Raw genomic sequence first — 12413 nt, forward strand, 5'->3', positions numbered from 1 at the left:
GTTAGTTGCCTGTAAGGTTTTCGTAAGTTAAAGGGGGACGGAGGAGGGGGGACAGGACAGAGACAGACCTTAGAGTGTTTGTGCAGAGGGTGGGCGAAACTCTGACACTTTGTTCCTTCCAGTATAGCTGCTGCCTCCCATCAGTAGAGCTCCGCGGTTTGCTGTAGTGCACCCCACCTCCCTCTCCCTCCTCCCCGCTCCCTTTTCTTCCCTTCCTCCTTTTTTTTTTTTTTTTTTTTTTTTTTTTTTTTCCCCTTTCTCTTTTCCCCCCGCTCCCCGAGGTAGTTTGCCGATGTGCAGCCCGGATCCATCTTCTGGCAGCATCAGCGGGACCGGGGTCGGCGGCGCGGCGGTCGGCAGGCGCGCAGCGGGGCGCGGGCCGGGCGCGGAGCGGGACGCGGGCAGCAGCCGCCGCCGCCGCCTCCTCCTCCGCGGGAAGTTTGGCTGGGTTTTGACAGAGGCGAGGGGAAGCCCTGACAGACAGGATCTCCCGGACTGAGTCCACCCCCTGCGCCCACCCACACACCCAGCGACTTTTCCCCGGCGAGGGGGCAGGGGGGGCAGCGACGCTCATGCTCCTCACTCTGTGTCGCACCCGTCTGATTGGGGCTACCTAGGGAGCACCGTCTCTTGGAAGAGCCTCCAAGTGGAGAAGGAAAAAAAATACCAACCTCCCCCAAAACCTATGGTTTCTCCATCCCTTACCCTCCTTTCCCAAGCCGGCGTGGACAGCAGAGCCGGCCGCCTAGTTCACCCTCGCCCTGCTCGCCACCTCTCCGCCCGAGGGAGGATGAAGATGCTTTGCTGGAGGATGGCACTGTGGCTGGCCGGGTGGACTGTCTGCGGGAAGCCTTCTTCCTGCTCTGGCCTTGATTATGACTACACTTACGATTTCACGGAAGAGGATAAAGCCGAGGCGATAGATTATAAGGATCCTTGCAAAGCTGGTAAGTGACTTCCCCGTCTAATGCAGCTCCCCACCCCCTCCCCAGATGGTGACTTTGTCTCGGCTTTATTTACGCGGGGTGCGTGTGGGGGGAGTCCCGGGCTCACCTGCTCCCTCCCGGGGCAGCGGCGGCGAGCGCAGCCGGAGCCCTGCATCCAGCCGCCTCCGCAGGGCAAGGTATCCAGGACCTGCTTTTCTGGGACTTCCCACTTACTTCCCTACGGTCTCCGGCTGGGCTGGGGAGAGGCGCGGCGGCGGGCAGGGCTGGACCGGCCGCCACAGCTCCGCGGCTGCGGGGGCGTCGTGCCGGCCGAGGAGCCCTCGGGTCACGGCACCGCCGGAGCCGCGGAAGTTGCAGAGAGCATTTCGCCGGGGCTCGAAGGTGTCGAGGCGGGACTGCGCTTCGCAGCACCAGTCGGGAACACGGAGCGGCCCGGCCGGGCTCCGCCGGAGGGTGGCGGCTTCTCTCGGGGCCCTGCCCGCCCCCGCGGCGGGAGCGGGTGCCGCCTCCGCCTCCCTCTCGCCTTGATCCATCCCAACCTGCCGCTCCCCGGCCGGGCACCCCTTCCCGTGGGCCGGGGCGGGCTCTCGGCGCCGGCCGCCCCAGGGATGTGGATGCGATAAGTGCGGCTCCCGAGCGGGAGGGCTGCGCAGGGGCGGTGACTGTCTGCCGGGGTTTCAGCCCACGCGTCCCGCTCCCAGAACCCGAGTGGTGCTGCTGAGGGCTGGTGTTCCACAGCGTGTGCCCTGGTGCCTCCCGCGGGCTCGATGCCTGACAGATCCCTTTCCACACTGTGCGGGAAGAGCTGGGGTACAGGTTCTCCTCGCTTTGTACAGTGGTTTTCCAGAACGTTTATCCTACTGATTTAGGACTGCAGCCTCTTTAATGCCAGATACAATTCTTCACCCATTAAAGTTACCAGTAACAAGAACTGACCTCAGGAACCGGGTTCACTGGTATTTCAGTAGGCATGTGTATCTCGGTGATGCTTTTTTATCAACAACAGTGATTGCCAATTCCCAACAGTTCTATTGTTAAACAAGCGCTCAAGTTTTCTAGCAGCCTCCTTTCCATTAATTAGTTATTTTATATTCTGAAAACTAGTTCAGCCAAAGGTTGTGTTCTCTATATCTGTGTGGTTTTCTTTAATTTATTGAAGAGAATGTGCCAAATATGCAGACGCTCTGTTTTTCTAATCACAAAAATATTTTGTTCTTAAGTGTGAATTGTTAGGTCTGACTTGTGTACAACTGAAGAATGTTCAAGTTCAAAAAGAACAGAAGCAACTGCAATCAAAACATTATTTTTTTTTCCTCAATTAACACTCACAAATAAGTAACTGGTCATTGTTAACCTGAACTCTTTTCTTCTGGTCTGTAATTATTTAAGACGATTCATATGCATCATTTAATATAATAAGAAATGCCTATTTCGTCTCAGTTTGCTGTGGGATTCTTGTTTCATAGTGGGAATAATTAGCAATTATAATTCATGATACTAAGTGTTTTGAGGTTATGCATGAGAGAAAGACAACAGTAGGAGACTGCAATTTGATCTGCATTGCCAATTCTCTGCCATCACTTTGTTTTGCCTGGAGAAAGAAGCATTTGTTTGGAAAATTTGGCCCATGGAAACATGTTATTGAAGTTCTTACTTGTGCTGCTTCACAAGTATAGGGAGCTTAGGTACTACAGGGACAAGAGATAGGTAGGTGTATGAAGAGTTACCTGTGTGTAGTTCCTCTTAGTCTTAAAAGCTGTCACTTTGAGGATGTCTATCCAGTAAAATAAAAAAACCTATTTTTTTTGTTTGCTTCTTAGTGTGTGGTAGTTCTTCAGAAATAAAAATGTGCCTTAATGCTGCACACTGAGTGTGCATGTACCCATCATTTTTAATAAAAAATTGAAAGGTCTATATATCAATGAAACTGATCCTCTAAGAGTATTTCCCAATTTACTTTTCCTGCTAGACCTTCCTTAAAGGCTCCACTGTAAAGTGCCTGATCAAAGATGCTGGGAGCAGCAGGTGCTCAGCCTCTTTTAGCAGCACAGCCCAAGTGTGTGTTCTCCCCAGGTCAGCTCTTATCATCTGGGGTGGGTTTTGGGCTCCCAGGAGTAAATTTACTGATCTCTGCCATTAGGATGGGTTCCACAGTGAGGCCCTATAGAAGGACAAAGCCAGGCTTCACCTCAGGGGTGTGAGACGTTCACACTCAAATTTGTGTGTCACTCTATGCGCAAGGTAACAGGATAAAATAAGGGAATTCTTGCTGAGATAACGCTCAAGGTATGCAAGCTTTGTAGATATAATTAACACCTGCTTTTACTGCATCTTGAGGGCCTGCAGCTGAGCCTGTAAAAGTGGTTGTTTTTTTTTTTCAAGCTGTTCAGGCTGGTCAGTTGGGCCAGTGCTTTATGTTAGGAACCACATAGAAGTGAGTTTCTGCAGCTTAGCAAGCACCCAGAGTGCTTTCTATGGTTTTACCTACTTGAAAAACTTCAGTGATACCCATGTAAATTTTAGACATGTTAGAATAATTTGACCTACCCCCAAATATGCTGATGCAAGATTGTTTCACCTGTATTTTATAAGTTATTTGCATTCAAATTTTCTCCAGTGAGTAGTGTTTGCTGCTTAGCTTTTACTGCACAGACTATGTTTGCAGTCTTGTGGCAGAAAGCACTGCACATGAGGCATGAGATCCATAGTTAGATGAAGCTGTAATTCAGTATCTCCTTATAGATGCCTACTTCTGTTGAATAAATGTTCTCTTGGTAGGTCTCTTTCTCCCTGTTTTATTGTGGAAAAAACTGAAGGAATTTACCAGAAACACAATGTGACAGCCTCTGAGGGGTTATTTATGGGTATTCTGTGGGGTTTTTATGGGTACTATATGTGTGTTTTAACTTTTTCACAAGGAAGGGATCATTTTAGTGAATGTGCCTAGAATCACACTGTTGCTTTGACTTGAAACTCCCAGGAGCAGCACAGTGCAGGATGCTATAGGAGCTGAAAAGTACATTTTCTTACAATATTTCCAGCTTTGTGAAAAATCTACAGGTAACAGATGTCTGTCAGATGCCCTGTAGAACTAGGAGGTGTTTCTGGAGCTGATGTTGCCATTTGCATCTAAACCAGCAGCTATTTTATGCAGGAGCCCCAAAAGTACAGTCTCAGAAAAGCCAGCACACTGGGAGCCCTGGAGCTTCAGGGAAAAGAAGGGCCTGGAGATATGTTGTGATGCTGTTGGGAAGACAGCCATTGGAAGGAAGCTGTTGACATTGTGCAGAAGAACTTGAGCTGTGTGGTTTCCCGTAGGTTTGTCTGTAGACCTTTAACCTGTGTGTGAATTTTGGGTCACGCTACTCCTCCTTACAACAAGAATCCTGGCACACTGTAACAGCGGGATGTGATGTAACGCAGTTTCTGTGCTTCTGATGTCTCGGATGCTTCCTTGTGTCTCTCTGCAGGATATTGCCGTCAGTGTTTACCGTTGTGAGTTCAAGTGTAAGGCATTCTTAGTTCATCTTCAAGATCTAATTTGCCAGAAGATGTGAAACTGGGAACACCATACTCTAAAGACCTAGATCAGCATTTGCATAATCAGATATTATTCCAAAGAAGAAAATGCTGAGTTAGATTTCAAGGGGCATCATCATACTTTTTGGATTGCAGCATGCACCTGCATTTATTTGTGGATTCCTGAAGTTTTTTTTTTTTTTTTTTTTTTTTTTTTTTCTTTTCTTTTTCCATTCTTATGACAGTTTATGACTTATTCAGGATATCTGCTGAGAAACACAGAGAGTGAGATGGCTAGAAAAATAATTTCCCATCCTGTAATACTTGTTCATAGCCTGCACTTAGTTGATATTCAAGGTTTTTTGGAGGCTTTTGTTTTGTTTTCTCAACAACTTTGTTTTCCTGAAACAGAGCAAAGCAAATAAAAAAAGTGGGTGTACTCTGGTGTGGTCTTCCAATTAAAATACCATGAACTGTGGGAGATTAGGCAAGAAATCTTCATTCTGTTGTATAGCTACAGTGCTGAGGTCTGTTTCAGCCTCTGGACAGCTGACTGTCCTCAGATAAGTCTTTTAGCATTTCTTCTGTGAGGTATTTCACTTCCTAAAACAAATGTTAAAGGTTTGGGGAATAAGCTTGAGTCCCTTGGGCTATTATTTTTCCCTTTTTTGGGCCTGTTTTTTTGGGTTTTTTTTTGCACTAGAAATTTTGTCTTGTGGTAGGAGAAGTTCTCCCAAGGAAAACGTCACTGAAAATTTTAGTTTTCAGCAGAGTTAGTTTGGATTACTCCCCCTGCCAAAACTCAGTTAATTGGAATTTTTTTTCCTTTCAAATGATGCATGAATTGCTCTTATTTTTTTCCCTCAGTGAAGCTAGATAAAAATGTCAAAAATATTGTAAACAAGCAATTAAATTTACAGCTTTATACCTTGAAACTTGGTTAGCATGGAGTTATTTGACTAAGAACAAATTCTGTATGTATGCATGCCTGCCTGGTTGAGAATTAGAGAAAATTAAGACAGACTGTCCTTACATGTTCATTTCTCCCTCCTGCAAGAATCTAAGGAACTAGTTTCTTTACTTTGCACGTTTATAAGTAATAATAAAAAAAGTTTGGACTGTATGTAGAAGGGAAGTTACTATTTCCCACATCACTAAAGCATCCAACCTAATAATATATTTTATTTGTAAAATAGCTGAACAGGAAAGATCGATGGTAAATGTTGATTACAATTATTATGCAGTGTCATCTGTAACTGCAGTCTAACTATTGTTTCCTGATGTTGTAGCAGCAGCTTTCTATAGTGCTACATTTTTATGTTAGTTTCCCTCTTATGCTCTGGGACGCGTGTTCAGTTGTAAGCATTCTAATTGTGCATTCTGGTAATAGGAGAATTCTTAAAGCCTCTGATTCTGTATTTTGGATCTGTTGTATGATTTAGGTAATCAAGATCTTTCATATTTATAGTTCAGTCATGTAGTAGACTCTTAAAGCTATATTGTGCAGTTTGTGCTAATATAGAGGTTGTGCTGCTAATATCACATGCCAGATTGACAGAACTGTGACTGTTCATGTAGTAAATGCATAGTGTAGGCAGCTGAAAGAGAAACAAGCTTTTCTGAATAGTCTTCCCAACTGGTTTCCATCCTGCTGTGGATAAACTTATAGGGTAAATAAGACTACTGACAAATTTAGCTTTTAAATATTTTTCCCCCCCAGAATTCTCCACTATTACTTTATCTTTTATGCCCTTAAATGTGGTATCTCAGCACCTTTGAAGGAGATTGGTGAGAACATAAAGTTCTTTTCCTCCTCAGCTTCATTGAAAAGATTAATTCAATATGAAACTCTGGGAAAACTACATTAAATTAATATGTTTTATGTTCTATCTTTGTGAATGTCCTTCCACACCAAAGGCTCAATTTCATGTCCAGACCACTTTCCATAGGCGTCTGTTTCTGAATATATATCCGGTGTGTCGAACAAGTGACCTGCAAGGAGCAGTATTACATCACTGCAAAACAAATCGAATTGACAAATCTAATTGAGCTTGGAATCGAGTCCCCAAGGCAAACTCTGAAACATTCACCACACCTGGATATCTGCATTATGTCATTCTGATTACCCCTCTGGACAATAGGGTTGATAGGCTTATTACATAATTTCATTCACTTCTTTTTGGAGAGAAAGTCATGTCTGTGGTGCATGGTGGTGACAGATGGTCTGTAAAATGGAAGAGCTGTGAGACTGGAGAGTCAACTTCTGGTTTTCACAAGCACAGTGGACCTTGTGGAGAGGAATACTTCTTTTTTCCCTTCCTGGATGCATTATAGTAGTCTAAATTTTATAACAGTGAATGAACAATGGAAGAAGTCTAGTCTTTTTTTAGACAAGATGTATTTATGCTTAAACTGAAATAGCTTTTTATAGTCTGGCTTTCAACTTAAGAAAAATATTCTAGTATTTATTTTTTGTTTTTAAATGTATCTGTAGAAAAGATAAATTCTGAGAGCGGTGTTACAGAGCAAAACTAAGTTTTGGCCTTTCAAAGCTTTCAGTTGGATGAGCAGCATTTCATAGGATTTTTCAGAGTTTTCTCAGCCTCTTTAGGACCTTTCTAACCTCCTTGTTTCAGTCATTATTGGATGCAGTCCATACCCCCCATTCTTAACCAGAAGCAACCTCTCCCCACCTCCCTACTACATCTCTTCAGAGTAACAGAACTGAAAGTGTGACTAGAGAAATCTTTGTGTATTTTTAGTTCTGTCTTGTCAGGATATTTTTCTTAGCTGAGAGATAATGGCCAATCTGTTAATGTGTTTTAATGCATATTCATTCTTTGTGTCTGCTGTGTATCTTCTACTTCTTTTCCTATAATTTCTTTCATTGTGGCAAGTTTTCTTGCTTCTGGATTCCCCCTCCACTGAATGCACTTTTCACTTGTTTTTCAGCTTTTCCTTGTGCTGCCTGACTGGTCTTCTACTCCTCCCTGTTTTCTTCCCTCGATGTGTTATTCTCTTGCTTACAATTATCAGTTATTCCCTCCAAATAGAGCTTCTAGCTCATCATCAGGCTTTCTGTAAGATTGTCCTCTAGTACTTTGATAGCTCTGTAGCAGAGAAACTGGGCACCTGTGAGCACAGCTGGAAACGAGGAGGAGGAGAAAGATGAGTGGGCTGTGTGTGACCAGCATGTTCTCAGAGGCCTCGTGCTGGATGCTCAGTGGGCTGCAATGATCTGTTAGGCACTGCACAGCCAAGCCAATCCTGAAATATCCAGCTACAAATGTTTATGCAGAAAGCGTACGTGAACCTTCTTTCTCTGTTGGGCTCCTGTACCTAAATATTAAGATTTCATGTGAAGACAGTCTGGGCTCCCGTACCTAAATATCAGGATTTCATGTGAAGACAGTCCCTTGCTGACCAACAGGAGCAGGAGTACTCTAAGTACTTGAAGTGTGGAGGTTGTATAAATAGTAGCACAGCAGAAGAGGTTGAGCAGGGAAGTGTGAAGGTGGAGGCTGTGCTGGGGACATATGCAGAGTGCCGGTGTGTGACTCATGTGAGTGATTGCTCCTGCAGGCTGCTACGGAGGCAGCTCCCACTCAGACAGACACTCTCAGATGGCTTTTTTACTTTTGGCTTTTTGGGGGGAGTTTTGCCTGAGTCTGCAAGTGCCAATGTTGACTGACTACGAGTATCAGGTGTTTGAAAATATTTGAGCACAATCAGATAGCTCTTAAAGAGCAATAATGCTCTAAAATGTATGTTTGTGGGTTTTCTCTTCAATATTACAAAACAGAGATTCTCAAAGTGCCAAAAAATCAATATTATTCTAAAATAACTCCTAATTTTTTTCTTGAGGTGTGTGAAATATAATGCCTAATAGGATATGCAGTGTTTATTAAACCAGTTTCTTTGCTATATATACTCTAATGATAAAAAGGTCCATCAATAATTGACTAGAATTGATTTTGAATTTTTTTCCTTCATTTTGATGGTCATAAGTGATGCCTGATCAGGAAATAATCAGCAAAATCAGGGCACAAAATTGCAAAGGATGTATTTTTATTTTAAAATTCATTTTCAGTGCATTTAAATCTGACTTTGGAAATTCTCTGTCTTGCTGTCCTTGTGAATTTCATGTCTTTTTCTACAGAAACTGAATGACAGAGACACATTGCTGCATTTGAAAGGTGCCAGTACCTCTCCAGTCACATTGTGATTCTTGGATATTGTAAATTGTACAGTGGAACTCAAGTATCAGCTCTTGTAGGAAGTGAGGGGACAAGGACATCAGCCGGGGAGGTTGTATCAAAATAGTTGCACAGATGAATTACATTGTTCTCATGCTGGTAGCAGCAGTTGAATATATTCCTAATAACAAGTTTAATTGTTATCAAACAAAAATAAATCCATTTTATTGGTGTCTGATGTTTTTATAGGTGCTACTTAGGTGCTTTCTTTGGGCTTTGTAGCACTAAAGACATTTCACACTTTTCCACTTTCCCAAAAGTGGATAAAGAATTTTTCTTAGGGCTCAGTGATTGTCCAAAGAGTGGCCAAAAGGCAGAATTTGTGATGTTTCCAGATGATGTATTCAGATAAGCAAAGAAAATAATTTCAGATGGTTCTCATATAATATCAAGATTTATTTAAACAGTTTACTTGCAGAACAAATTATATTTGCTTTCATGAGGAGTAGTTTTAGAACAACTCTGCGGGTGTGAGAACATGATGATGAACTGCCCAATTTCTCCATCTGGTAAAATGTCCTTAAATTTACAACAAATTAGCATACATCTTCTTTTTCACTCGTACTTGCTTTTTTCCCTTACTCAACATTACTCTTAAAATTGTTCTCTTACTTCAGCTTTATTTGTAGGTGGGTTATGCCGCACTACAACTGTTTCCATACTTATACTTCTGTACTTCATCCCTTGTATAAATGTATAGACAACAGGATAAATTAGGTATCTTATGTTCAGGCAGCATGCTTAGCCCTTTTCTAATGAAGAGCATAGTGTGTTTCCATGAAAAATGACTAGCACCATGTTGAAGGCATGTTACCCATTTTTTATGACCTTCATTTTAGTACCAGGATCTTTGATATGTCCATCAGCCCATCCTTTTGTCATAATATAAACTACTCAGTCTTTAACTATGGAACTTTTCAAGACTATTAATTCAGGACTGAGTTGTGGAATCCTTTTTCTGTTGTTGCCGATATGCCATAATTGCATTATGTTCTGATGACTTACAGAGATTAATTTTTTTATGCTTGGAAAAGAAATTGTTAAAGAAAAACCCACAATAAATCCTTAGACTAAAACCAATAATTCAGCCTGTAAATTGCTAAGGAACCAGGCTTGCATGGGTATTTAATTCCCCCAAGGTTGCATTATTGGAAAAATTGTTTAATGAAAACAGGGTAAAAAGAGGTTCAAGTTATCAAAGAGAAAAATGAAATAGAAAGAACATGATAAACATGAACAATTTCAGAAATTATACAAAAAGATAAAATAGAAGATATTTGCTTCTACTTCTGTTAGTCTGTTTAATTCTGGAGTGGAAAACTCAAAACAGAGACTAGGAGACATGGGGACTTCATGCAACTATTTTTTCTATTGAAATCTGCTAAAGGACTCCATGGAGTCAGTATTTGGATATATGATATGAGATTTATATAGGTAGCAGGGGTATCTGGAGGGCTGATATTTAGTAATGGTAACAATAATGATTTTCAAGTGGATATATACCTCAGGCTCCAGAGTTCAAGCCAGTATTTAGTAGTTTGAAACAGGGATGAACCCCAATATGTGGCAAGATTATGCCTGTCTACCTACTGCAAATTCTTGTTTCTTTCTGTGAAGCAGCTGGTGGTGACTGCTGTCAAAGACAGGACCTTGGATATGATCCAGTGTTGCAGTTCCTTTGTTCCTCAGCCCTCCCTAAGTGCTATTTCAAAAACTCATGTCTTGTAGCATGCCTAAAAGATAAATGCAATTTAGCTATTTTGGGATGTGAATGAATTTCAAAGCTCAATATCACTAAAAACATTGACCAACTATAGCTGATGAAAATGAATGTATGCAGGCATACAAGAAGAAAACTGCATTTAGCTATGTTTATAGACTGTCTGTGTGGGTCCAGTGGAGCACTTGTACACATTTATCTGTAAACCACATGTATGCACACACTCACCTGACTACCTAAGGAGCCACCACTGAAACACAGATGCCTGTAGAACTATCTCTAGAGGCTCTTTGAAGTCCTGTGTACAGATTGTGTGGGTGCTTTTCTTCTTTTTGCTTTTCCCACACTTATAAATGCCAAGGTAACTTGTGTGTAAATCTGACCTAGAGGCCATTGGACTCAGTGTGAGTGTTTCCAGTTACTTTAGAGATAATGTTTATAGGTGCATAAGTAATAAGCAGAGCTGACTAATTAACTTCTGTGTACTTGGGCTATGGATTACTTGTATGCATGTGCTCACATGCTTTGCAGGCACATCAATGAAGGCAGTTGGATTTTTGCCCCAGTTTCTGTAGTTGTCATCACTAACACAAGAGTATCATGAAATCTTGCGTTCAGTGACCTTGTGATTACAGGTTCTTTCTTGCTGGACTGGGGTGTGAAAAAATCCAGCAGCTTGAAGAGCATCTGATTTTCTCTTTTTTTCCCCTTTATGAGAAGCTGCAGGATAAGACTGGATTTTGATTACTGCAACAATTTCTCAGCCTTTAGAGATAGGTTTCTTCTTGTCATAGCTGAATACTCTATTAATTGGGCAATCTGATAAATGGCTCAACATGCTGATAAACATGATGGTTGCAGCTGCATATACAGTTTCTTATCTGTATAATTTCAAGAAATCTAAAGTCAAAGATAAGAAGCCGTTTGTTACAAAATACAGCAGGCATGTGAAACTGGTGTCAATCATGTACCATTAGGTGAAATTTGACAAGCCCTGAAATCTTCGATCACAATCAAAGCACTGAAATCTTTCAGTGATTTGCAATATCACCAAATTAACACATTTTCTTATCCAGAGGCTGCCAGGAGATAAATAGATCTTGGAAAACTAGGAGGAATAGGTGTAGTAATGTTCCTATTTATTTATTAAATTGAAGAATTAGTTCATGGCAAAATAAGAAGGGAGCAGAGAAGAAAGTATTTTTTTCCCCACAGCTATGTGTACTTTGGATGGATTGGAAAAGCTCTAGATTGCTTAGATAGCTCTTAGATTGCCTGTATAGAAATAAGTAACCTTACAACATAGCCTAACTATGCAAATCTTGCATTTTACCACATAGTTTGTTACCTTTGTGTTTTGAAAACTTCTGTTTTCTTTCTGATGTTGTTTCTTCTGAGTGTTGAACTTAAATCATGGCCAAAGTGAGAACTGCAGGTGATAAATGAGTCTAGATTTGACTGAGGATTCTAGTTGAAGAAAGTTCTTGGCTTTAGTTATGGAGTTTTCTGGAGTTATTTGGTAAAGGAAAGAAGTAAGGAGAAAAATCTTTCCCCTTCATGAGAAGATTCATTTTATAGTTTTTTTTGATCCTTTGATCACTAAATTGCAGGAGCGGTAGAGAGGAGAGAGAGTAGGAGAGGGGTTTCCTGTTTGTTTTTTTTTCCAGTTTTTTATCTGCATTCTTGAGGATGAAATCTTTTCACACATGAAATTCAGGTGAAAATACAGAAACCTAGTCCAAGCCTTTTGGATGTTTTCATTCATAATACCTTTAATTTGGAAGAAGCTGAATTAAATATGAATTGTATTGCTGATGGATCACAGTCAGTGTGTCTACACAAGTGAAGCATGAGTAAAGAGAATTTATAACATACGCTTCCTTTTGCATTATGGAAGAGAGCCAAACACAGAGATGCCTCCTAGATCAGTAATGTGTTTATGGATATATGCAGATCTTTTAGCTAAAGCTA

The 12413-nt window shown here is 41.6% G+C and overlaps 1 protein-coding gene across 1 annotated transcript in view; it reads left to right on the top strand.

Moving 5' to 3' along the window:
- The first annotated feature begins 391 nt into the window (after nt 1-391).
- Nucleotides 392-12413, top strand: part of TLL1 (tolloid like 1) — a 123909-nt gene continuing 111887 nt past the window's right edge. The window contains exon 1 of the mRNA XM_041427909.1: nt 392-947. Within this exon, the coding sequence (XP_041283843.1) occupies nt 686-947 (262 nt within the window). The 5' untranslated portion in view covers nt 392-685. The remainder of the gene's footprint in view (nt 948-12413) is intronic.

This window comes from Onychostruthus taczanowskii, unplaced genomic scaffold (genome assembly GCF_017590055.1).
Source record: "Onychostruthus taczanowskii isolate IOZ18803 unplaced genomic scaffold, ASM1759005v1 scaffold12, whole genome shotgun sequence".
In the NCBI taxonomy this organism is placed as follows: Eukaryota; Metazoa; Chordata; class Aves; order Passeriformes; family Passeridae; genus Onychostruthus; species Onychostruthus taczanowskii.